The sequence below is a fragment of the Staurois parvus genome, unplaced genomic scaffold (assembly GCF_062004578.1).
Source record: "Staurois parvus isolate SC_StPar_1 unplaced genomic scaffold, SC_StPar_1.0 ptg000025l, whole genome shotgun sequence".
Classification (NCBI taxonomy): Eukaryota; Metazoa; Chordata; class Amphibia; order Anura; family Ranidae; genus Staurois; species Staurois parvus.
Window position 1 is genome coordinate 14,839,278 of NW_028317821.1, and position 26,715 is coordinate 14,865,992.

General features: G+C 38.3%; 1 protein-coding gene across 2 annotated transcripts in view; it reads left to right on the forward strand.

Annotated features, from left to right (window-relative positions):
- Positions 1-26,715, forward strand: part of LOC149471954 (dynein axonemal heavy chain 3-like) — a 156,249-nt gene that overhangs the window by 37,540 nt on the left and 91,994 nt on the right. For both annotated transcript variants that reach the window (XM_089651965.1, XM_089651956.1), the window contains exons 4-6: positions 14,949-15,053; positions 21,776-21,906; positions 23,184-23,379. In XM_089651965.1, the coding sequence (XP_089508091.1) occupies positions 14,949-15,053; positions 21,776-21,906; positions 23,184-23,379 (432 nt within the window). The remainder of the gene's footprint in view (positions 1-14,948; positions 15,054-21,775; positions 21,907-23,183; positions 23,380-26,715) is intronic.

Genomic DNA, 26,715 nt, shown 5'->3' on the forward strand with positions numbered 1-26,715 from the left:
AACAACATGGCTGCACAATGTGATCGATGATGAATTTACACTGGGAAACTTTCTATTTGAGGGGGATATGACTTTGTCATGTTGTGGGTGTATTTATTTACATTTTCCTTTTTTGTAAAGAATTAAAACGAAGGATAAAATTCTGGTATTGATTTTGTGGGCCAAGTATTTTTTGTATTTTTAGCAATGGGCCTCTCTTAAAAATCGATACCAGACCCCTATCTAGAATAAGTGGGAAGGACCTACTTTACCATAAAATGCAGAGTCACCCCAAAATCCATACCAGGCCCTTATTTTGATAAGGGTCTGGTATAGATTTGAAGCTAAACTCAAGGCAAAAAAGACCCTTATCCAGGCATTTCACTTGGCTGCTCAGGAAAGGAAGGGTCAGCAAGCATGCATTCCTCCTTCTGAACCATACTAGGCTACATTCCCTCAATATAAAGAGGCCCTCCTAGAATACATCATGTATTTTTTTTTTTTTTGGGTGGGGGGAAATTAGATAGTGTGGGGGTGGTAATTGGGAATAAAGATTGATAGAAATGTTATTAAAGATATGCAAATTTGTTTGTATGAGAACAATGATGAAATGTGCAATATATATGGAAAATAAATAAAAATTTAAATAAAAAAAAAAAAAAAGAATACATCATGTCTCCCTGTTGATGGGGACAAGGGCCTCATTCCCATATCCCTGCCCTTGTGGATGTGGTGGTCTGCAGTGGGGACTTATAAAAAACTGTAAGACCCCTTTAGAATAAGGAAACCCCCAGATATTCCTCTCCACCCCCTTGAATGAGTAAGGGGTGCATAGTACTCCTTGATACTCATTGTTACTCATTCACAAAAAAAAATAAATTTTAAATAAATACTTTCACACCCTGACAACGTCCTATGATGTAATTACAGCAAGGATCGCATTGTCTTTGGATTTAGATCGATCATCAATTATGATAAATAATGCCTGATGGCCCATGCATTATGATCCTCTCCCACTGGACTTCCCTCCTCAAATGACAGCTCCCCAGTTAGCAACTGCACATCAACGAACTTTCCAATGACGCTAATGGTATTTGATCATTGACACCACCCAGGATACCCATCAGCTTATATACTCTAGGTAATAGCCTACCCAGTGGACCAGGGAATGACAATATTTATACTTCTACTAACTTAATCTGTTCCAGCCGCAGCAGCATCCAGAGGATCAGGCAGGTGAACAGGCCAAATCTGGCCAATACTTTTGCCCATTCAGTGACCCTGAAAGAACTGGAGTTCAGCTGACCTGAACCCAAAGGTCATCCCATGTGCTAATGCACCCAGCTTCTGTTATATGCTAGTATGATGCACAAACTGATAAAAAATAAAACAAACTGTCACTGCAGTATAGTTATCTTGCAAGCTGGTGTATAATATTCAGAGATTAGCTTGCTGGCATATACAGGCTTTTGTGACACTGGCTGTGGTACTGCACTGTTAAAGAAGTATTATACCCGCCCAAAAATGTAATAAGTAATTTAGCTTACCAATCCATAATTGCGATGGCTGCATTAGTTATCTTTTTCTAGGCTTTTTAACGTTATTTCCACCTGGTGACAAGTTCCTGTCTTGGGGTGTCTCCACTCGATGGAGTATCATGGGGGGCACGTTTGAACAGCAGCATGCAAATTTAGCTAGACTTGACTAGCAAATGAAAGCTGAACTTCTGCTAACATTTTTTAAAGTAGAACTAAACTCACCAATTGAAAGTGGAACTTTACCCATAACAACTTGATAATAAATAATGTTCTTTAGCAAGGAACATACATTCCAGATTAATAATTATGCTACCAACATTATTGTGTGCTGTAAATTGCCTCCAGCATTGTTCCTGTTTCTTCTTGTCAGAGGCTGCCATTTTGCTGAAGCCCAGAACCTCTGAGCAGCAGTAAATCCTTAGGCTGTCAACAGATTGGCCTCTACATTTTCAGCAGTGCCAAAATATAGGGAGCAACTGAGCATGTGCAAAGCAGGGTGAGACAGTATATTACTGGATTTTACACAGTATAGCCACTTAGAGTTGATTCACATATATGTAGTGCGGATGGAAGCTCAGGTTTCATAGCTAGTTGATATAATAGCTGTTCATAGGTTCACGTCAGGTTACATCAGGTTCAGGAAAGGATTAGCTCAGGATCTTATCTTGTTCACACATATGCAATTTAGGAACGGTTCCCATAGAAGTCAATAGTTTGTAATCCGCACCTGAACCTGAAGCCACTGTTCAGAAATTGGACATGGCTCATTTTAAAACCGCACTGAATCTGCGCCCGCCATACACCGGACATATATGAACAGGCACCATAAGAAGCAATGTTATTTCACATGTCATGCGGATTGGAACTGCATCCAATCTGCATATAAGTGAACGGGCACTTACTGTATTTTTAATGTTTTACATAGCCATGCCTAAAAAAGGGACCAGCCTGAAGTGATCTAGCAGCACTTAGTTTTCTGACTAAAGTTCTACTTTAACTCTTTCCCAAAACCGTTAATTTCAATTCATTCCATGAATAATAACTGTCACAAGTGCTTGTGCTCTCAGCTGAACTATCAAGCCATCAAATGGCTGGTGTCATAACTGATCAAAAGTGCAGCACCATATCAACTGCAGACCAAACAGAGACCATAATGGCAGCTCCCTTGGCTGTTAAGGAGAGGGAGGTGTAGTTCTGCTTTGGGCAGTTACAGCAACAGGTTTTTTCATTATGTAATAATGTTTTTTTTTTTTTTCAGAAATGATTAAAAGCTGACCATTGTAAGCACACTGTCTGTATTAAATCATTTGTTTCAACCCTCTAACTGCAACTTTTGCTAGACAGCTTGGTCTGTTGAAAAATAACAGACTTGCTGGCTGGAACAGCAGGTGAAATAAAGGAAGCCAAAAAAAAGAAAACTAATGCAGCCACTACGTTTAAGAATTGATAAGATGCAATATAATGAATCTTTTTTTAGTTTAATGTTGTTTTAACCCCTGCCACCCCACCACAGTAAATTTACTGCGGTGGGGGGGCACGGGCAGGCTCAGTCACGCATGCATATATGACTGAATTCCTCTGGGTCTGTGGGAGCGCCCTGCTAACAAACACTGTGTCCAATTGAAACCTGCTGATCGAGTGTGTCCAATCACAGCCCAGAGTCCTGTGTTGACAAACACACAGGACTCTGTGTAAACAGAGGTGGAAGCTTGCTGTTCTCCCTGAAAAGCAGGGAGCAAAAACAGCAAGATCTACAAGTAAAAGAATCAAATATTATACACATTACACATTGTTATGCACACAATTAATGATTGCCCCTAGACGTTAACCCCTTCCCATCATGTGTTGTTACTACAGTGACAGTGTACAGTATAAGCACTAATCACTGTATTAGTGTCAATTTTGATGTCAGTTAGTGTTCTTCCCAGCCAGTGTCATCTAGTGCCTGATTGCCCTGCCACACTATCTCACTCCCACTATAAGTGATCAATGTCATTATCAGCATAGCATCATTGCTGCTTATATTCAAGTATCTATACCATCGTTTGTAGATGCTATAGCTTGTACACAAACCAATTATTATACACTTATTGGGATATTTTTTTTTACCAAAGACATGTAGCAGAATAAATTTTGACCTAAATTTACAAAAAACAGTTTTTTAATTTTTTATTCGATATACGTTTTAGAAAATATATTTTTCCCCATATTTTCAGTGCTTTTGCATTTATATAATAAAACGTAAAAAACCCAGTGGTGATCAAATACCACCAATAGAAATCTCTATTTGTGTGAAAAAATGATATAAATTTTATTTGCGTACAGTGTTGCATGACCGCCCAATTGCCCGTTAAAGTAGAGCAGTGCTAAATAGCTAAAAGTTGCCTGGTCATGAAGGGTATAAAACCTTCCGGAGTTCAAGTGGTTACCCTGCTGTATTTCTAGTGTCCATACACATATATAACTTTTCAAGTTGTACTAAGATGACAATAACTTCCAATATCTTCCAACCTCAATAGTGTTGGCAGGCAGCTGACTCAATCAGAATGACACCATGGAGAATGTTGAGACGTTTATTGCAAAACTGAAGATCTTGATAACAGTGCACATCCAGATAGGTCATAGTGTATTGTGAGCCGCTTCAGCAATACTCATACAGATGGATTGGAGGCTGAAGTATGATGCTGGAAGGGTGGGCTAACAATACAAAATAAACTGAACTATGAGGGTCTTCCATTTAACAGTTAACATTTTAACAGGCAAATTATGAAACAACAACGGAAAAAGTCACAATATACAGTATATGTAATATGAAAGGGCTCTTGGTTTAGGAGATCAATTACAATCAAATGTTTAATATATTAAGAAACCTATTAGGAGACCCAAAAAGCTTGTGTGTGTTTTTAAATCAAAGTTTTTATTTAACCCTTTCATTACTAGAAGCCATTGATGTGTGGGTTTTGGAACCAAATTTAGCAGCTTCAGTTTTTCTTTTCATATAGAAAAAACTGACAGCCAAAACTCTGAAGGTTTAAGAAACTGACCTCACATGATCACCATGTCATTGCTGATCACATGATCAAGAACAACAGCGATTGTTTTCTGATTGTTAATGGAAATGGGTAACTGTCAGTGTCGGCCTTATGAATAGCTGTGTTCAGGGAATGCGTATTGATACTCTATCAGTACAGGGCATCATGCTGAGGAATATCAGTTTACATATTGTAGTCACAAACCAGTTAAAAGGTCTCACGTTGGACATGGCCAGTTTGAGAGTATAGAGAGATGTGAAGGTATGCAGTCCATTTTCTTCTTTCAGTTTCTTATATTTGTGTTGTTTTTATGATTGATTACACTGTTTAATGTACCATAAGATGATATGGTAAATCAATTTCTTTAATTATGTAATTCAGGATAAGTTTAAAACTCATTTAATACATACGATTCATAAAACATGCACGAATTAAGCTCTCTCATGCCTGTTCTATAAAAGTGGAGATAAACTTTTTTCTAGCTGTTATTTTTTAAATGTTGGCTTAAAAATAAAAGGAAGACCTTGACTGGTTGCAACGGGCAACACCTCTGCTTTTCTTGGAGTCATTTTATGGAACATACTTTTTAGGAAATTAGACCCTGTCATACAGACACTGATTATGATGAAACCTCTGCTGTATAGTAGAGCTTTAATGCAAGAATATCTTTACAGATGCTTTGAAAATATGGCCCATTAAGAATTAAACATAATCCAAGGCACTAGAGTTAGGAAAGTCTTACATAAGTTTACAATTGTGTTTGGGTTATATTGCTTGTCTTAAAAGATAAGTTCACCTTTTAGCAAAAAATAATAAATGCACATTTTTTGCAGGTAAAAAATGTACATTTATTATTTTTGTTTGCAGGAGCCTATAAAGTATTGCACCAGCGGTCAGAAGACCATGCAGGTCTCCTGCAGAGCTGTCAGTATATCTGCTTGCCCATACTGGATTTATGAGCAAGCAGATATACTGAGAATGAATTAACTACCACGACGCTCCACAGCGCAGTGGTAGTTCATTACGGACTAACTAGCCCACAGCTGATAAGGCTGTTGGGAGTTGTAGTCTCTCATTCACAGAGGACTGAATGAGTGAAGCAGCCAGGCGGGTGGAGCCCCGCACAGCCACATTTTTAAATATTTGACAGCTAGTGGGGGGAGAAGATCCCCGCTAGCTAGCAAAGCAGGGAGTGGGGGGGGGGGGATGGGGCCGGTCTGATTGCACCCTGAATAACATGTTATGAAAGGTGAGCTTAGCTTTTAAGTCTACCAGTACATGGACTTGTAAGCACTGTCTAAGCACAGCAGACATTGTAAGGTCTGTAATGGCACTCCTACCTGGTGATTAAAGAGACCCTATCACCAATCTAAAGTTCTAAATACTTACCTCTTAACTTACAGTCTGTACTGCTGAATGATGTTCAATTGCTGACAAATCAGATCCCAAAGTCTGCTGTAAAACTGATACTACCAGAAACATTGATTTTCTGTGTCTGCCACAGCTCATTGATTTTTCCCACCAAACACCATTTTTGCTACAGATGAATTTAGCCATATAAACATCACATTCTAGCTGTACAATTGTGCTTGAGTGTTTTGCTGAGCACAATGAAAAGCAGCTCTAGCATATCTCAAGAAAAGCAGCTTTTCTTTAAGGTTCTTCTAAGACACAGATGGACATGTTGAAGGGGCACTGAAAATCTTTGCTGATTCAATTTGGGCAATTGTACAATCCCGTATAATAAAAGGAGGCTAGACCCTAGTCAGCTTTCTGTCTGAAAACTTGTTGCAGATTTTCCATAACCATTGTCAACATGGTAGTGGGAGTTATTTACTAAAGCTGGAGAGTGCAAAATCTGGTCAACTCTGCATAGAAACAAATTAGCTTCCAGGTTTTATTATAAGAACATAATTGATCAAGCTGAAGTTAGAAGCTGATGCATCAAATTTTGCACAACCCAGTTTTAGTAAATCAACCCCAGTGCGTGAGACAAAATATCTGTAACAACCCTGGATAGCAGTAAAAACATGTCAGAGATTCTAATCCCTCATCATTCTATATAAAGCTAACTCTTACACTTTAAACGCATGGTATGGGAAAACTGTTGACTCTTGTTCGGTCTGTGCTGGGCGCAATCAGGCAAGCCTCAGGCAGTGCTTACAAGCTCATGTACCAGTTTTCCAAATGTGAATTAGTTAACATTGTAACATTCTCAAGATTAACATCTCTTTAACTTACAGTTTCACAGAGAGTTTATAAGCCATAAGCTAAGAAGGCAAAGAAATCTCTTAAAAAAAGCATAATTGATGTTGAGAATGAAAAAATTTAATTCAACCTTTAATGTTTTAAAGCATCTATATATTAATACAATATGCAGCTGCATCAAAGTAAAACATTTTAATCCTCCTATACAGAGCCATTAATGCTTCTGGCCATCTTGTAGTTGTGATGAAAGAGGTGGCCAGAGTTGGAGGTACAAAATAATTTTATGAAGATTTTAATTTTTACTGGAAGGATAGTACAACATAAATGACTTACAATTGTTTTTCTGTTTGATATGAATAGTTAGTTACATATGGTACAAAACATTACATTATGCATTGAAAAAGAATGAAAATAGATGTATAAAAACTCTTTACTGGGTCACAAACGTATGATATAATATTTCAGTCTGTAACTTACCTGATCATATAGGTCTAAGTAACACATTAAAATGTCACACCAGTTGTGTGTCAACCAACAAATTCAATTCAAATTTTCAATACCAAGTCACTGCTCTTTCATGCATGTTGGCTATCAGACAGCATATAAGGGCTAATGCATGGTTGTGCACAAGCGTTTTAAACAGCTTAAAGAACTATTGCTACTGTGCTGTATGACATTAATACCCAAGCACAAAGATATTTAAAAAAACACTGGGATATTTTTATCTCTTTTGGCCATGTAATTATTTTGTAAGTCAACTACACCTGTGTAAAAAATGAGTTTAGAGTGCTTATTAATCAGCAATTAATTTATTAAGAACTAAGTTTTAAACCAATAAGTGATTATGATTGTAATATTACACATTAATGAGAAGAACAGATTTATGGGCAGCTTGTGAGCTTCTTCTACGAAAGAGACTTTATATGCATAAAGAACAGCTGGTGTCCAGATGTACTATGGCAGTCTTTTTCTTCCAATAGAAAAGGATTTTTTTATCTCCACTTTCAAGATAGAATATTGATGGGAGTTTGAAGTTAGATTGAATATATCACAACCTTTGCTATTTTTACAGTTCTTTTTTTATGTACGATATCCTTTCCTAAAAACAAGCAGATTTACTAGTAAATATGGGTATAAAACTGTCTTTAGTTCTCTACAGATAGTTTAAACTTCTGTGAAGAAATAAAAGAAGGAATAGTTTATAAACTACTGTAGCAAACAAAGCAATATAATCAGATTCTGAAGCCAGGTTTTGGAAATGCTACAAATTCAAAGCTTAGATCCACTTTTCCTTTAGAGAAGTGAGGAAAAAATATCTCTTTTATCAGGATACAGTTCACACAATATTTATAAAAAATGACTTTTTTGGCAATAAAGATTATTCTTCACATGACTAGATGTTTAAAGTGAAGGTTCACTTCCTTTTTATAATAAATCAGGCCCAGGACCATTTTTGTCACACTTCATTTTTCTTTCCTTGCAGTTCACAATTTAGTAAATTGGGCCCTAAATGGTAAAGGGTGGACTTTTAGGATATGAATTAATCTGCCAGGGTTCAGTTTGCGAACAGTTTTGTGAATTTTGCTCAGAGTTCATAGTTTGTATACTCCATTGGTGAACTCCATTGAAGTCTATATCTTGTTCAGTTCTGCCTACCCGTAGGGCTAATAAGCAAGCAATTGTCACAAACAAGGCATGGGAAGCCAGGCGCTGCCATTAGGAACATCTACCAATCCAAAATAAAATGATCTCTCCCTAGACTGAAATTTCAGCTCTCCTCAATTTACTCCAACACACACTATATATAATATAACTACTGTGAGCCCACTGTTTCATAGTGAGGGAGCTGAGTTATACATTCCTATAGTTTATTGGCTCTTCTGACTCAACTGACTGGGACCAAAAGCTATGCTATGCATTATACAGTAGGTTGTTGCTTATTTCTGGCAGTGACCTGCAAAGCTTTTGGCCAAAAGTTTGCAAACCTCAGGGATTTGCCACAAACTCAGAGTATTGCCTAATCCAATCCCCATTCTTAATAATAAATAGGAATTTATCTGGGATCTTGACCAATGGGTTGTGCACCTCTGTTCTTTCCTTGATGACTTTATCTGCAAAATATGTTCACAGTGTTACATTCCCTGAATAAATTGTTAAAAAGACATATGCAAGGTTATGAATACTAACAGTCCTAGATGAATAATTGTATCCTCTTATTATCTCCATATATAAGCTTACATTTTAGCATTGTATTCTCTATACTACAATCACTACCTTCTGAATAAAAGTGATCCAAAGTGCAATATTTTATAGATTTCACATCTTGATCAACATTTCAATGAATTATGAGTACAGAATGCAACAACATTTTGAATGTGTAGGTTTCCATACATACAGTTATAATTGTTTGTAGAAGTTCAGATTGCTGATTTGTAATTAATGCCAAATTTAGTCAACACCAATTAATACAATCAGTGTTAGCATATTGTTTCTTAATTTGCATTACTCTGTATATGGAATTATTAGGAATCTTGGTTCTTAATGTGGCTGCATATAAAAGTTTTCCTATGCAAAATGATGATGCAATGTTAGAATTGTATAATGAACGTATCAATTAATAATGAGCAAAGTGGCCCAATTTTGGTTTCTTGAAGATTAGGCAAACCCAATAAAAGTCTGCAAACATCAAACTTAGTGCCGCAACCAATTAAAGTCTATGGGAGGTTAAACTGGGTATTTTTCTGGCCTTTTTCAAAGCTAATAATCCACAAATTGTTGAAAAAGGGTATGGTAAGCTGGGCACTGCCATGGAGGGCATTTCTGTACCATACCGGGCCACATTCTTGTCAATGTCAGCGTGGTACCTTGCAAAAGAGATCGCAAAGCCTATTAAAATGCATATGTGTGTGCACTTTTTCTATGATCATATTTCATTTAATGTGGACTTCAGCAAAAGATTTTGGGTTTAGATAATGCAGGGTGGAGTAGAAACCCTTATCAGGTTCTATTGCTTTCTAGATCCTCTAAGAACTGTGGTAAATGTTTCTAGTGTGGCCAAGGACAGCAGGTAAGACCTGCCTGATGCTCTAAGCATTCCCAATTTAGGAATTGTTAACTTATTCGCACTATATGTGGTCACATGCATTTTTTTCTGCACAAGAACAATGCAAATCACTGATAGGGTGCATAAAAAGCAAGAGTTTTCTTCATGACCCATTTGCCACACAATACAGAGGTGATGTGAGGTGTGAAAAATTGCAGATATACTGCACTTTTTCACACCACCCAGCATGCAACTTATCAATACACTGCAGCTCAGCTCTGGTGTAGAAACTTTACTGAGGTAAAACACTGTGGGTTGATGTGAATAAGCGACTACAGTTTTGATGCAATAGATAAAAAGAAAGTATTAGACATATAACACATTTTATGGAGAAAACACTTTTCCATAGTGTTTTTTTCTGCTTGTGAAGACTAAAGCCTTTTGTCAATTTCTCTGCTTAAGAGAAGGGTCAGTCAGTCTGAACTTTGAGACAACATTTCAGCTGATATCACACAACAAAATGTTTCCAGAAAGGGGCACAATACAGCATTGTCTCTCTAAAATATATTTCAGGTTTTCTAACTGTCCTTAAGTATCCTTTCCAGTAAGGTTGATGGCATTGCTTCAAATTATTGTTTGAGCAGAAGTCAGCTTAAGGACGTTTGAACGATTCTGTAATTGACAAATTCTTTTATAATTAAGTACCAGTTCTGCCTCTTTATAGGATTGTGCCAAACTGCCTCTCTATGTGGTATCCCAAATAAAGAGTAGAACAGATTTCTATATACAAAAGATAAGTCCATAGATATTTATTGCACATCAGTACTAACTTACACATGGGACCTCATTCATCAGTGTTTCTAAAGATAGAGTTCTTTGTTCTTCTCTCAGGTAAATACGTAAAGTCAGTGTCACTTTTCATGATTACAAAGTCCTATGCCATCCTACCCACAAACATGAAAGATCGGCTTAGCTGGGCAGCACACATTTTGCTGTAAAGAAGGATGCAAAGTAGAGATTAGTGTCAACGATATTGGTGCTGCTTATCACTGGAAAGAGCAATAGAAACAAGGTCTCGTTTTCTAAATAGTGTGATCAATTGATCCTCCCTAGTAACTCACATAAGAATGCCGTAGACATGAGATCAATATCTTTTATCTGTGAATAACCTAAAATATATCTCAGGGCAATATAAAACAAATAAACCAAAAAATGTATGCACTTTTCTCTTGTTTTATCCCTTTAACCTCTTGCCGACCGCGCATAGCCGAATGACGGCTTCACCGCGGCCGGCCAGTTCTGAGTGGACGTCATATGACGTCCTCCCAGAACGCGCTCTCCTGCGCGCCCCAGGGGGCGCGCACCCGGCGATCTCCGTGATCGCTGTGTCCTACGGACACAGCTGATCACGAGATGTGGTAAACGGCCGATCATACCGGCCTTTTACCACGTGATCAGCGGTGTCCAATGACACGCTGATCAGAGGGAAATGCAAGTGCCGGTTCTCGGCTGCACTTTCCTCACTCTGTCAGATCGTGAGGAAAGTACTGCCGAGAACCGGCAGTTGTCAGAGCGGGGATCGGCACCGATCATCAGGGCACTGATGATCAGTGCCCTGATGATCGGTGCCCAGCAGTGACACCCGCAAGTTCCACCCAGCAGTGCGCCCACTAGCTCCGCCCACCCGTGCCCAGCAGTGCCCCCACCTGTGCCCAGCAGTGCACCCACCTGTGCCACTCTGCAGTGCCACCTACCTGTGCCCAGAAATGCCACCTACATGTGCCCAGCAGTGCCACCCACCTGTGCCCACCCACCTCTGCCCACCAGTGCCACCCACCTGTGCCCACCAGTGCCACCCACCTGTGCCCACCCACCAGTGCTACCCACCAGTGCCACCCACCAGTGCAGCCCAGCAGTGCTGCCAGTCAGTGCCACCAGTCAGTGCCCAGGGGTTGTGCCAGTCAGTGCCACCAGTCAGTGCCGTCTATCAGTACCCATCATCAGTGTCACCTATCAGTGCTGCATATCAGTGCCGCCTATCCGTGACCCCTAATTAGTGCTGTCTATCAGTGCCGCCTATCCGTGCCACCTCATTAGTACTGCCTATCAGTGCCCTTTAGTGCTGCCTATCAGTGCCGCCTATCAGTGCCCATCAGTGCTGCCTCATCAACGCACATCAGTGAAGGAGAAAAAATACCTGTTTGAAAAATTTTATAAAAGAAACAAATAAACTTTTTTTTTTTTTTCAAATTTTTTGCAATTTTTTTATTTATAGCGCAAAAAGTAAAGCGCCCAGTGGCGATTAAATACCACCAAAAGAAAGCTCTATTGGTGAGAAAAAAATGATCAAAATTTCATATGGGTACAATGTTGCATGACCGCGCAATTGTTAATCAAAATGCGGCAGCGCTGAAAGCTGAAAATTGGCCTTGTAAGGAAGGGGGTATAAGTGCCTGGTAGGCAAGTGGTTAAAGATCCTACAAGCACAAATGTACCTGTTGATCTGCTAGAAATCTACTTAGTTTATAAGCTCTGTTTTGGGCTGATGATAGTACACAACATTTTTGTGGACTGAGTGCTGTCAGTCATATCCAGTTGTCTTTTGCTAACTACTAAAATCCTCCCACTCTCTTCATCACTACAACATAGACAATAATTATTCTGTAGTCCAAAGTAGAAAGTAAGAGGGTAAATTAAACTCTTTGAGATAACACTGGAATGTGAACAAGACACAAGACAGTTCTGAAGGCCTGACGTGATTAGTAGGCACTGTAGTTTTTTCTTAGCACAAATACAATACATTTATTGTTAGAGTTTACATGCACTTTAAATCAGAACTTTACCCACCCCCCTATTTTTTCCCCTTGCCAACCTGTTGTGGTGTTCTGCTCAAGAAAGATACTCACCAACCCAGTGGATCCAGCAATGATCTGCTGAAATCCCCTTCTCTGTAGCCAGCACTCGGGTCCCGCTTCGCCATCCTCTTCTGGGATGTAATCAGTAGGCTAAGACAATCTTCCCTATGACAAGCTGCTGGGCCTGCCCCCTCCTCCTTTTTTGAATGGGTGCTCCCAGCACCTCTCGGGATATCCACATCACATAATCACATATCCCAAGAAGCACTTGGGGGTGCTGACGTAAATCGCCTAGGCGGGAATAAATACTTTTTGTTAAAAAGGTAAGAAAACAAAAGGAGAAAAAAAGACAATGGATAGCTGTGCAGAGGAGGGGGGTGGGATAGAGAGGAGGAAACGTGTCAGGAAGGGTAAAGTTCCGTTTTAAGAAACCCTTTAAAAAGTTGATCTGCCATTTTTTTGTGTGTAAGTCTGGATCCTGGACTTAGCCATGAATACCTGTGGCTCAGATTAAAATATCTGGTTTATAATGAGCAGAGCCCTCTAATCCCTCTATTGAATTGTATTGAAACTGTACCATCCATTTTGTAAAATGCTGTGCAAACTGTTGGCACTATACTTTAACCACTTGCCCTTCAGAGGACTTACCCCCCCTTTCTGACAAGGCCATTGTTTGCTATACAGTGCTGCATTACTTTAACTGACAATTGCGTAGTCATGCAATGCTGCACCCAAATTAAATGTATGTCCTTTTTTCCCAAAAATGGAGCTTTCTTTTGGTGGTATTTGATCGCCTGTGTGTTTTTTATTTTTTGCACTATAAACAAAAAAATACCTACAATTTTGAAAAAAAACCTATTATTTTGACTTTTTGCTATAAAACATATCCAGTAAAAAAAATGAAAAAAAATCTAATTTCATCATAAATGTAGGCCAAAATTTATTCTGATACATGTCTTTGCTAGAAAAAAATCCCAATACATGTAAATTAATTGGTTTATGTGAACGTTATAGCATCTACAAACGGCGTATATATTATGGATTTTTTTTTTTAAATACTAGTAATGATGGCGATCAGCGACTTATATGGGCATTCTGACACTGGGAGGGCACTGACTAACTGCCACTGACATCCCCAGTGACACTAAAACAGTGATCAGTGCTAATAAAAAGCACTGACACTGTACTAATGACACTGGGCAGGAAGGGGTTAACATCTGGGGTGATCAAAGGGTTAACTGTGTGCTCTTTTAGTATGTGTGCTGTGTGTGTTTTACTAGGTAAGCATTCTGCTTTGCATTGCTCTGCTATGCAGAGCAACACAAAGCAGCATGCTGGTGCTGACATGGGAGAGATCCGTATTGTTTACGTACAAACCTCTCCCCTGTCAGTGTTCCTTGTTGATCGCCAGGTGCCAGCAGAGAATCTCTGGCCAGGACTCGGTGATCGATAGCTGTAGCCTCCAATGGTACTGTGGGCAGGGCAGATTGCCTGTGCGCCCCCTACCTGAAAATGCAAAATCACATATATATACTTGATTTTGCACAGCACTGCCACCCTGTAGTAGTAGTTCTGCTATGGGGCGGTCGGGAAGTACTTAAATCCTGTATTATAATAATTAGAAAACCTGGGTCTAATTTCTAGTTAAGATAAGCAATAAAGAAGCCCTTTTAGATTAACATGTTCATTGGCATCAGGGTTGCCAACCATCAGTAAATATTTATAACTGCCTGTAAATCTAAGGGGCTTATAATTTGTCTGTGTTGATTTTTGTAAGTGTAAACCAGTCAAATTACTCATTCGTTTATATATATTAACTATATTTGTTTTTAATATAATTTTTCAGGTTGTCAGAAAAAAATGTGCTCTGTCAGTAAATTTTCCATATTTTGTCAGTAAAAAATGCTGCAGGAAGTTGGCAACACTGATTGGCATATACAGTCCAAACCAACTGAATATCTTGCATCTTTCTGTCCAAAACAAGTGATAGTAATAATTACAAATAGGCTCATTTACCAGAACAGCAGCTTTCATAAAGGCATCTTCCAAAGATGTTTTAATACACCATAAGCATTATGCACTAATATATTTTAAACCTCCTTTTGCTTTCTTTTAATTAAGGGATGACTTTCGTGAAATATATATATATGAAAAAATTTCAATATAAGATATCATTTTTATCTAAATTACCTGCATTCATGTATCTGTTGGTCATATTTTTATACTATTACAGCTTTGGAATTCAAGTATTTAAATTTATTCAAACTTTTTGTTCTTTTGTGTTTGTTTTAAGGAGGCAGAGGAAAACTATATCTATGCTATTAAGAAGTCCATTGTAGACTATATATTACTGGATCCGATGGAACAACAGAGGCTTGAAATTACGATATCACCAAAGGTTAGTTGTTTTGTGATATGTTGGAAAATTCTGCATTTTGTTGACCTGAATGGAAAACCCAAGGGCAATGCTTAAATATTTTAGAGTGTTTCGGTTTGGTTATGTGATCTCCCCAGTGGCCGGAAACAGGGGAGAGGAGAGAGTGCCAACAACAGATGGAATGCCTGGGCAGTGATGTCATTCTTAGGCTTACTATGGGGCATCCATTCTTAGCTGTCCTTCCTCTCCCCCAAAGCTGGCCGCTGGGAGCCAATCACATGACCGGACTAGAGCACTCTGAGAATAGTTAAAGAGGAACTTTAGGTAAACTTGATACATTTCAGAAAAAATAATAAGCAGCATGCAACAATGTGGTTTATTTGATTTAGCCTTTTCATTTATCAAAATCTGTAGTTTTGAAAAATTTAGCCTGGAACTGCACTCACTCTGTGATGCCACCGCAGTCATATTAACCTTGGGCAGCTGAATCCATCACCTTTCTTTGCTTCCTGTTAACTTTGCCTCATCCCCTCCCTTGGTAAAGGCAAATCACATGCATGCGCATTCCAGCAGCGTGGAGCACATGCAAGTGCAGTAATGGTCTCCAACCTCTTCCACCTGTCTCCTCTCCTCTCTGCCCTCCAGCCCTCCTTCAGTCATCTTCCAGCCCTCTTCCAGCTCTCCCCTTGCAGCTGAGTCTCACAGCATTTTAAATTTCAGTTATCAAGGAGATTATGGGATCCTACATTATCTGCCTAAGCGAATGACATAGGTAGCCCTACAGAAAATGTATTTATACATAGAAAAATTTAGTATTTTATTCCAATGCTATTAAAGATGTAAGATGTGGAGACCACTATAGCAGAGCCAACATGAAAAGTAGACTGAAGGTCTGCTTTAAGTATAAGCATGTTTATTCCACCAGGTAATTAGTATAGGTGTTAAAAGGGGGCGGAAGCAGTTTAAAGCTTAGTTAGTTCTAACTTGGACTTCCAATTTAAACACACAAAGGGGGGGATTTACTAAGACTGGAGCACTCAGAGACCAGTGCAGCTGTGCTTCATAGCAAGTCAGCTTCCAAAATCAGCTTGTTCAATTACTCTTTGATAGAAAAAAGCCTGGAAGCTGATTGGTTTCTTTGCAGAGCTGCACCAGATTTTACACTCTCCAGTTCTTGTAAATCCCCATTAATGCATCTATCTGGTGAACATGGATCCTATGGAATCTATTTAAAAGTATCCTGTAAATTTGTTGGGTTAAAAAATGCTGACTACACAGAATCCCATCTTGCGTGAAAGAGCCCCAAACTGGCTAGGCTACACTGATACAAGGTGGATAGTTTATTGTAGTACAGTATTAATATTGCATGTGCTATTCTACCTTGCCTTTAATAGCTTGTTTCTAAAAAAGGTGAATATTGAAAGGTCATTGATATTACAGGACCCCTGTCATAAGAGAAGTACTTGGCCTGCAATTACTGGTTGCCTTCTGAAAATGTTAGTTGCCTGGCTTTCTCTAGCAACACTCTGAGCTACCTCTGACATGTATAATTGTTTCATACTTGAGATTAGCATGTCAGCCACGTAGCTAGCATTTTCCTATAGTTGCCGACACTGGCATTCTATTTATTTCTTTCATGCAAGGTTTTGTTCAATAGAATAAATCACAGAAAAACTGTGTAGTAAGCTATAAGAACTGCATTTCAGCAGTCTACAATTGCCACAATAACTCATTAAAGCTGAACAAAACACAAATTCTTGCAGGTAAGTGTTCATTAAAAAGGCATGAAGTGTTTTTTTTCTACTACAACTAATCAATGTACATGAATTTGACTTAGTATCACCATCTTGCAATTCCCTTTACAGCAGAGTTTAGACTGAGAACGGGTGAAGTAGCACAAGGAACAAATCAGTTGAGATGAAGTCTTCATATGCTAACAAAGAACATGCTGAAAAAAGGAGAGAGCAGTGTGATAGATGAATGAATTTATCTATTGTGGGGTTCGCTCAGGTGGGGGATCACCTTCCCTGGGAAAAAGGTAGACCGCACAGCAGGCTTTCTTAAAAATCTATTGGAAGAGAGAGGGGGGATAGCCACCTAACATGACACGTAAATATGTGTCATATAAATATCTCCGTCTCACAAATAATTAGCGTGGATTTATAAACCCAAATGCTTTACATAAAACATATCAGCATGACAAGTGCAACACTGCTCACACAGAGTGGTTATTAGAAAATGCAAGCGGAGTAATATAATAAGTATTAACAAACAAGTTTTATTTGATCACATGGATCATACTGAGGTTAGACAGAGACATGGTAAACAAATCTTTATAAAATCACTGAATTAAAAACATTCGGCGTCTCCAGATCTAATAGTATTCGGCAATCAGGCAATGAAGTTCCTAACTACTAGATCAGAGGATTTCCATATTTTCCATATAATATCTGCATGAGGGGAATATTCTTCAAAAATTGTTTTGGTGACCACCACAGTGAATAGAATGACCTCCTGAAAATGGAAAACCAGAAAAAAATAAAGGGATCATAGTAGAGGGAACAAAAAAATAGGAAATATGTACTGACCATATGCAATAACAAAACAGCCCCATGACAGGTATATATGTTATTCCATTACCTTCTCATAAACTTGACCATCATGAAAGGATGGATATATGGCCTTCCTGGATAGCCACCCTAAATGGAAATGTATCCACAGTAGTAAGTGATTCTAAAGGTGTATAAATATGAGACATGAATATAAAGCTACCAGCAAACCTGAATAAGACTAAAATAAGGGTAAAAATCTAAACAATATTACCATACAAAAGATCAAGGGGACTCCTCCTCACTTGAAGTAAGATCAGGTCTGGATGAAAGAGTGAATATGGGGGTGGGCAGCCAGGTAGTTGATATGTAAAGTCCAGACTGGTTGATACAGTCTATGTATATATGAATGTATAGACCCAAATTTGGGTTTCCAAAGATTGCTCAATAGTGAGAAAGTAATGCGGTTCCTTGAAAATATGTATGCCACAGCACATATATAGCATAGTATACAGATATTTCTCCAATAGGAGTTCAAAAAATTCCCCCAAGTGAGGTAAATAGGCACAGGGTTTCCAAAAATGTAAGGGTATGTAACCCGTTAATATTATTAGCACTAAAGCCTAATTTAGCCTAACGGCTATAAACTTGCCACCGGAAGAAGTAGGCTGTGACTCAAGGTTGCCATGTGCGGGCTGCTTTAGATGATGTCCTCATCATAATTAGAATGTCTCCTGCCTTTCCAATGTGGAGCTGAAGCAAACCACTTCTTCCTTCCTCGTGGGCACCGCGGTCTATGGAGACGCCGAGAGTAATGATGTCATCACGTTGACGCGTTTCGTCCGCCAATCACCGCAGACTTCATCAGAACTTCTAATAACCACTCTGTGTGAGCAGTGTTGCACTTGTCATGCTGCTATGTTTTATGTTTCTTAAAAATCTGACTGGTTGTCAGTTTTATTCACAGGTTTGCAAAAATGTCAAAACAAACAAAACAGCAAAATAAACCCTTGCCATCCAGGCACTAACTAAACATAGAACTTTTCCTCTCTCACAGGTGAAGGGCTCCTCCCTGTCACCCAAAAACAAAACAATATGCAAACCTTTTCTGGTTGGTATAACACACACACATCTCTCTCAGAATGGCTCTCTGAGTCCCAGGCCACGAGCAGCTTCTTGCTCCAGCCCTGCCTTATTTACACCACCTGTTGGTGGTCATCAGTGGACCACAAAATCAGGTCCGGAACCACCTCTGCCATAGTGGCCCAGAAAACCCAGAGTGTATTTCACCTTAAACTTCAAAGTATGACCGAATGCGAGGTGACACATAGCATCCATCGATCACCTCGCCGTTCATACTGTCACACTATCTGATGCTACTCTTTCACTCTCCAATCACAGCCTGGAGATAGACTATGACCTAGTTGTGTTACTTAACTGCAGCAGAGAAATGTCACCACCCTGGCTGTAAAGTCTAGAAGAGCTGTGTAAATTGCAGGAATGGATGGACTGAAATACAAATATGTTGTCAAATAAAACAAGACTAAATCATAGTTTCTATCATTTTGATGTACTTCTTCCAACTGAAGTACCTGGTTGATTATGCCAGTCGATTTTCTTCCTTGTGCTAAACTGACCACACAAAGCACAGAAGGTGATCTGTGTTAGCTTGGTAAGTTTTCATCCTTTTGCTGGCCACTCAGAGGTACAGGATTCTGTGAAAATGCAAAAATGCCTGTATTGGGTAATTTGCTCAGTCTCCACATCCTTCTGCCAACCACAGCCTGCCTTTGGCATACACCCCCTCCCAATCACAGCCTGCCTCTTAAAAATGCCTCCTGCTCAAATACAGCCTATATATTGCCTCAGGCTGAACACCATGGAATACAGGCGCACTGTGGTTTTTTTTATATATACTAAAACTGCATGGTGCAAAATCAGGAGCAGCTCTGCATAGAAACCAATCAGCTTCCATGTTTTATTGTCAGAACGTAACAAGCTGAAGTTAGTAGCTTATTGGCTACCATACACAGCTGCACCAGATTCTGAGTGCTCCATTTTTAGTAAATTTCTTCTCCCCGTATGTCTGCACAGTGCCCTGTATCCCCACCTCCCACTATCAGGAAGAAGAGATGTATGGTCACAAACAGAACTTTTTACCTAGTAAAAAAAAGTTGAGAGATCATTTCTGATACTGAGCAAAAGTAGTTATGGTGCTTATATAGTTATACCTGTATTATGAAGTGTTTATAACATAGTATGTTCACAACTACTTTACCTAAACCGCTACAGCAAAGGCAAATAAAGGTGTGAAATACAGTTGTACATAGCATCCAATCAGATTTCAGTTGACTGCAAGGTGGTTTGAATGATTATTATCAGTTACCGCATTTGGCATTACTATTGATGCTGCTAGCACTGATCGCACTTACTGAATATGTCCTTTTGCCTTACTGAGTTAAGGCATTTCTGTCTGTACTGGCAGTATGTAGTAGAGAACTTTTTATTTATTTCTAGATTTATTAGAGACCAAGAGAATTATATGGCAAGAAAAAATGTCTCATGAGTTCTTCCAAAGAAACAGGACATTTATTTCCTTGATAATGAGTTTCATAGCCCACAATACGATAGGAGTTGAAGAGCTTTTGTGGGCTCTGAAAAATTGCGCGTGCTTCATGTCTGGAACAAATGAGACCAATATTTGTAATGGAGCTGGCCCGGTGGGAACATTGTATTTGATGGAGCTCATACAATGGTTTACTGGAGCATTTTCAATTCTCAGAGGACTGCATAGCAAGGTGGTATAGTGCTGCCATCACATTTCTCACATCCATCACCTTTCCTGTTAATGTGATCCCTTTACGCATGCTGTAGATACAGATCTGAAATGTGCAAAGGTAAAGGGGAATAGTGCCAGTAATAAAACCGCTGTGGTCATGATGATAGAAAGTGACAAAGGAAGGAAGGAGACAGGCGGTCAGGGTGATTGCATTGAAATAAGAAGAGTGGCAGCCACAGGGAGAATTGAAAAGAAGAACTGTCAGACAGTGTACACATTGTGTATTGTTATTTAAATCTAGGCAGAGTGCTTCAGATAACTATTTTTATTCATTGTCAGCAATCATTCCAAAGAGATGGGATTTTTAGGGCTGTTGTAAGAATTTGCATCAGATTAGAAATGAGACTTCTATATAAGAAAAGCAGTCCACGTTCTTGAAATGCTTAGTTACAATTTTCCCAACGTTCCAATTTCTCTTACAGCTAATTTGAGTTCCTGTTTCATACATTTTTACTGTTGGCTGAATTTGGGCTAATGGAGCGTTTATACATTTGAAAATTACATATTGCAATCTGTTTATTACACAAGCATTTATGATAGAAGCTATTAAAAGAGCTGATAAAAGAAATTACATTTAGGGTGAAGTTTGTGCTTGTATTTAGGTACAATTTTTTTAATTTTCATAAGATACAGTGTAATATAACATGCTATAACTCATAACAACCAATCAGAATTAATCTCCTCCAGCTTTAGTCTTGTTACTGAAATATGATTTCTAACCAGTTTTCGCATGCTACTGCATAGCATGTTTTCTATCAGACCTTGTGGATAACATGGTTGCAGGGTTACAAACATGGATTATGTTCCCACAGGGGCTGTATTTCATTTGTGTGGCTTTCCTTTGAGGTAGGGGGATGGTTAGGTGGGGTGGTCTGCTGTACTCACATAAAATGAAATCATAAGGGGGGGATTCTGGTTGCTGTACAAGATGGCGTTGGTGTGTTTAGGTTGTGTCCTATTCGTAAAGCACTGATTAAAATATTGGTCTCTAAGCTCAGTTTGAGACAGGACTGTTGTGCCTGTACCCACATTCTCTGCACTATAGGTTTTGTTGGCTCTGTATAAAATAAAGATAGAGTCTTTATTTTAGTCTGCCTTTACTAATAGTTTGTTTATTAATTTTTCTTTTTTTTTACTTTTTTGCATGAGATTATAAATATTCCAAGCATGTTAAATTCACTTAATGTTGCTGAAATGTATCTCTACCTCTTTAATAAAAGTACTTTCTAGGGTTAATTTTGAGCTTTCCTTTGTTAGCTCGATGTCATCTCCCTGAGTATACTTTAGTTAAGTAAACTTAAACTAGTTCACATATGATGTACATTTATATTTTTGTGTTTTTTTTGTTTGTTAAGATGTCTAACAGCGCTGGACGGCACCATTTTCCATGGCATGAAAGTGTTAAAGCAGCATATGTCAAACTGAAGAACAAGTTGCACATCACACATCCAGTCATGTCTAAAGTGTTGCTTCACTTCTATACAAAGTATGAGTATTATTGCTTCTAGAGTACATACTTGGTGGGGGTTATTGTCTGCATTGTATTGAACTTTGTTCTTGGTCTGTTTTTTTAATATTTCTAATGACATGAATACATGCACAGCAATATGATTTAATTTCTACATCTATGTCAATTTAACTTCTCTCCTGCAAATGAACTCAGTAAACAAACTCCATGTTAAGAATGGTAATGATTTATATGTTTATATAAATATGAAACCCATAATTTTTAGATTTGACTAAAAATGTCATGGTGTTTGCCTATTAGCAGAAAATCACACAGTTTAGGAAGTTGGGCAATCAGTTCATGAATTGTATGATTTCAAGACAAATCATCTTGCATATACTGAAAAGAATAATACCATTCCACTATATGCCTTGTTTTCATAGTAGTTCATTCATCTCAAATTAGTAAGTTTTTTTTTTTAAGAAAAAGATCTGTATTGCCCATAATAACCAGTCAGATTACTTTTTCTAGTACACAATACTAATATAACTACTGTTTGCTGTTGATAACACTCACTTTTCTTTGCTGCAACTAATATAATTTCCTGCCACTATGTATGTGCAGAATACAACTGGTTTATTTGCATCTTGGTAAAAATAAACCCACATAGCATATTTTCAGACATTAACATCTTAGTTTATACCTGGGTAACTAGAAATAGCAACATAAATATATATGTTACCATGAGTTATTTGCCACCCAAACCATCTACTCGCATAATTGTATTTTCTGTAAAAGCTATATTTTAGTACTTTCCTAGCATCTCTTGTTTTTAAAATATTCTCTTTACCCTGTAATATTTTTTGTAAAGTAATGCAGCTTTGGAAACACACTAATTCAGTTTTCCTGCCCCATAAATGTTACCATTATAATTTCAATGTTTAGACCCTGGGAGGGAGAAAAATGTGATCAGCTCAGAGTCTCAAGGTACTCATATATGAGCTGCAAAGTCTCATGAGCTTTGCTCATTTTCCAGTTTTTATTGCAACTGCATGCTATAAAGGGAATCAGAAATCCATTTGTAAAACAAAAAAAAAAAATTGTGATAATGCTTCAAGTCCCATGACTCAGCCTGATATATAATTGTCTGCAAACAGTGAGAGGAAGGAAAAATCATACTCTTTAGTAGGTAGGCAATGAATATGTAACATAAATACTATGCAAAAATACCTTGCTAACATTGATTAGTAGTTTCGTAATTTGTATTAACACACACACACACCAGTTTTAAAGCTTGTCTTGTTCTTGTTTTTTAGGTATGCAAACTTTAGACTACTTGATATTGACAACCTTATGCATATTGTGCCTATGAAGATGAATGAGTTCTTAAATCACATAAGAAGTGATGCCAGAAAGAAATCTGAAGAACTCCAAGAGACATGGCTTAGAGACTGCTGTGATATTGTGACTCAAAACAGAGAGAACATAGAATCTGAGATGCCACAAGATGAGGTAAGCATGTTATTTTATTATTATTATTATTATACAGTATTTATATAGCGCCAAAGGGTATGCTCAGCGCTGTACAGTAGCAGGGGGGACAGAACATGAGACAAGACAGTAACAATACAATACACAAGGGGTTCAAGGGCCCTGCTCTTTCGAGCTTACAATCTAGGAGGGAGGGGAAGGTGGTACAGGAGGAGATGGCTGTGGGGGATGGAGTGGTGGGAGGAGTGGAGGAGGTTAGTTGTTAGGTGAGGTCGGGTGTTAGGTGAGGTTGGGGTAGGCTTCCCTGAAGAGGAGGGTTTTCAGGGTGCGCCTGAAGGTGAGGACGGTAGGTGACAGTCTGATGGATTGGGGTAGGGAGTTCCAGAGGATGGGGGAAGTCCTGGAGAAGTACTGCAGTCGGACTATTATCTCATGTTGGATGTTAATTATGATGTGTTATGTAAAAATGTATTCTGTGCTGTACGTGGCATAAATACTTACTGATACACACATTTTGTTAAATGTAGAAACATGTTTTGTTTTCTAGAACTTTTTCTAGTTTTTATGGAAATGTTAATCTTACATTATTTGAGATACACATTTTTTTCCCAGAACAATGGGAAAACTCCATTTACCTCTTCTCAGAGGTCTGAAGTCTGCGAATTTTCAGAACTACAACAGTTTTGAGGTGTGACCAAGGAAAGAATTGTGTGACATCATCGAGGGTCAATGTTTAAGCCTAGAAAGCAAAGAACTGCAAAACTTGGCAAATACAGGGAAAAGTGGAGTAGATAGAAACAATTGCACGCCCAATAGTTTTTGTACAGCTTCTAGAGAGAGGTACTACAAAACTTTGAGTACATGAATTCCTCAGCAGTAGACACAAATAAGAAAAGAAAAAAAATGGAGGTTAGTTGGATATCAAGCCATTGCCTTATTCTCTTTGTGTAATTTTTTTTACTAAGCAACTGAGATATTCATGTGCTGATAGAATAACGTTTCTGTGTAGTAATCATAGCAATAGTTACCTGCAGTACTATACAATAAAATATAATGTACTGTACTCCCTTTGTAAATTTAAAGTGTGAAGCCAAAACATGTTTTTTTCATTTTGGATGAGGCTAAGCGCAAAAACCCTTATTAGGTTTAATTTCTTGTCAGGGCTAGGGAGATTCGCCCTCTCTATATGTCATCTGACCATTGTCTCTAGTACAGAAATTGATGGCAAACCCAACATTTTAGAGTTGACACAGGAAGAGGAGGCAAAGTGGACACCTGTTCTAGTAACAGTTTTCTAAGTCGGGATTTCTCCTTGCCTTAGATAAATTGTCACCTACAGCCTGTTGTATGTTTGGGGCAAGAAGTGAATAGAATTCTTCAAAACAAGACACAGACAACAACAACAAAACATGGCTGCATTTTATATTATTGGTGGATTGACCACCAAGTTATAAATCAGCCTATATGTCTTTGTCTTGTGTGTTAAAGATAGTGTGCAAAATTGGGGAAACAAACGTGTTCTGTGGGTGAATCATGTTTGTACATAAGTAGGATGGTATTGATCAATATAGTCAGCTTAATGCAACATAGTTTGTCAGTGTACAATTACCGAACAACTGTACTCATTGCTTGCTTGAGTTGCTAATACCAATTAATTACTCTCCATCAGGGGTAAAGTTCACACCATAATGCTCATAAAGGAGGATAGTGTGGATTTGTTCTAAAGGCAATTTTTTCCTTGAAATTGTTCCTTTAATAGTCAGTTAGTTGTAAAAATTTCCTATAGAGTTTCTATTTTAGAACATTAATATAATTGTTATTTATTTGTAGCTCATACATGTATGTTTATGCTTATAAATTGTAGAAAATGATGATTCTTGCTTTTCAGCACATAGTTTGATTATCTTTGCTGGCTTTCTGGATTAGGTATTGAGAAATGCTTGTATTGCTTATTCAAAAAATGTATTATTTTAAATATAAATATCTAGAATCATGGAACCTTAAGGTTTAGACAGAAATGTGGAAGTAAACTCAAGTGGCAGGTTAGCTGGGTAGCCACAGTAATAATAGAGATGTTTTATTAGACAGGGATTGTTCAAACCAAGCATAGGTAAGGAAAGAGCAGACACAAACTGGGGGAGAATTACTAAAACTGGAGTACTCAAATCCTGGTGCAGCTGTGCATGGTAGCCATGGCATCTTCTAACTTCAGCTTGTTCAATTAAGCTTGGCAATAAAATCTGCAAGCCGATTTGATTGTATGCAGAGCTGCACCAGATTTTGCACTTTCCAGTTTTAATACATAACCCTCATTGTATAGTGTACGGATTAACTTTGAGGAAGCTGTAGCATTTGGCTCATAGGGAATAATGTTCAGTTTTTCCAGGCTTAATCTTCAGCTTAGCATGTGTGCCTGGTGTGCCATGTACTACAAAGATACTGTACTGATTCCAAGCAGGCAGGGCAGTGGAAATTCAGTTTTCTGAAGTAGTAGGGGTTTGCTTTCACTGTCTATGTTGTTTGTGTCAGAAGTTTTTCTTTTTTCTGTCAATATGGAGAGCTGCATACACATTTTGACTATAAACTAAGAAAGGATTGGAAATGCTTGTTGAAGGACTTTGCATGTGGTTGAGGGGCATAATATTTTTCACATGTGTTTTTCTGAGCATCCGTTACACTAAAGCTTGAGTAGGGGTTTTGTGTGCTTCTGATACTAGTCACAAATGCTGAAGCAAGTACAAACAGCTATTGATGAGGGCCTGCTGTCAATGGAATTATTGATTTGCCACTTCCCAGTTTCCCCCCTAGGGAGAGTTGTCAAATACAGTCAAAGAGCAGAGAGTGAAATAGCTATATAAATATTCAACAGATCTATCAACTGATATTAAGGAACGGAAACAATTCCTGTTCAATGGTAAATGTTTAAATCTGGTGACAAGAAATGCTGTTGTTTTATTAATTTGAAACTAATCAAGATCATAATCCTTAAGGAAACCTGGTTGGACAGCTCTTGTTTGCTATTGCTTTGCTACTTCATTTAGCACTGGAGGACCAATTTAACTCCTTTCTCACTGCCCAACTCCTAGAATCTGTGCCAGTTCTGAAGCAGTCTTATTAGTGCTGTATATGAAGCTAGCATGATGCCTCGGAGTTCTGAAGTTAAGGGAGCCTTGGAGCTAAAAGGTAGCATTCATCCTGATAGATTTAGTTAAAGGATCACAGTTGATAAATACGTATTTTGCAAATGCTGACGAATTAAAACTCCAGCAGCTCTTTGTTTCTATAGGGACTTCAGGGATGAGATGCTTGGACTCTTATCTAATAATAATGACAGTGATTTGCTGCTGGTGTATGCAA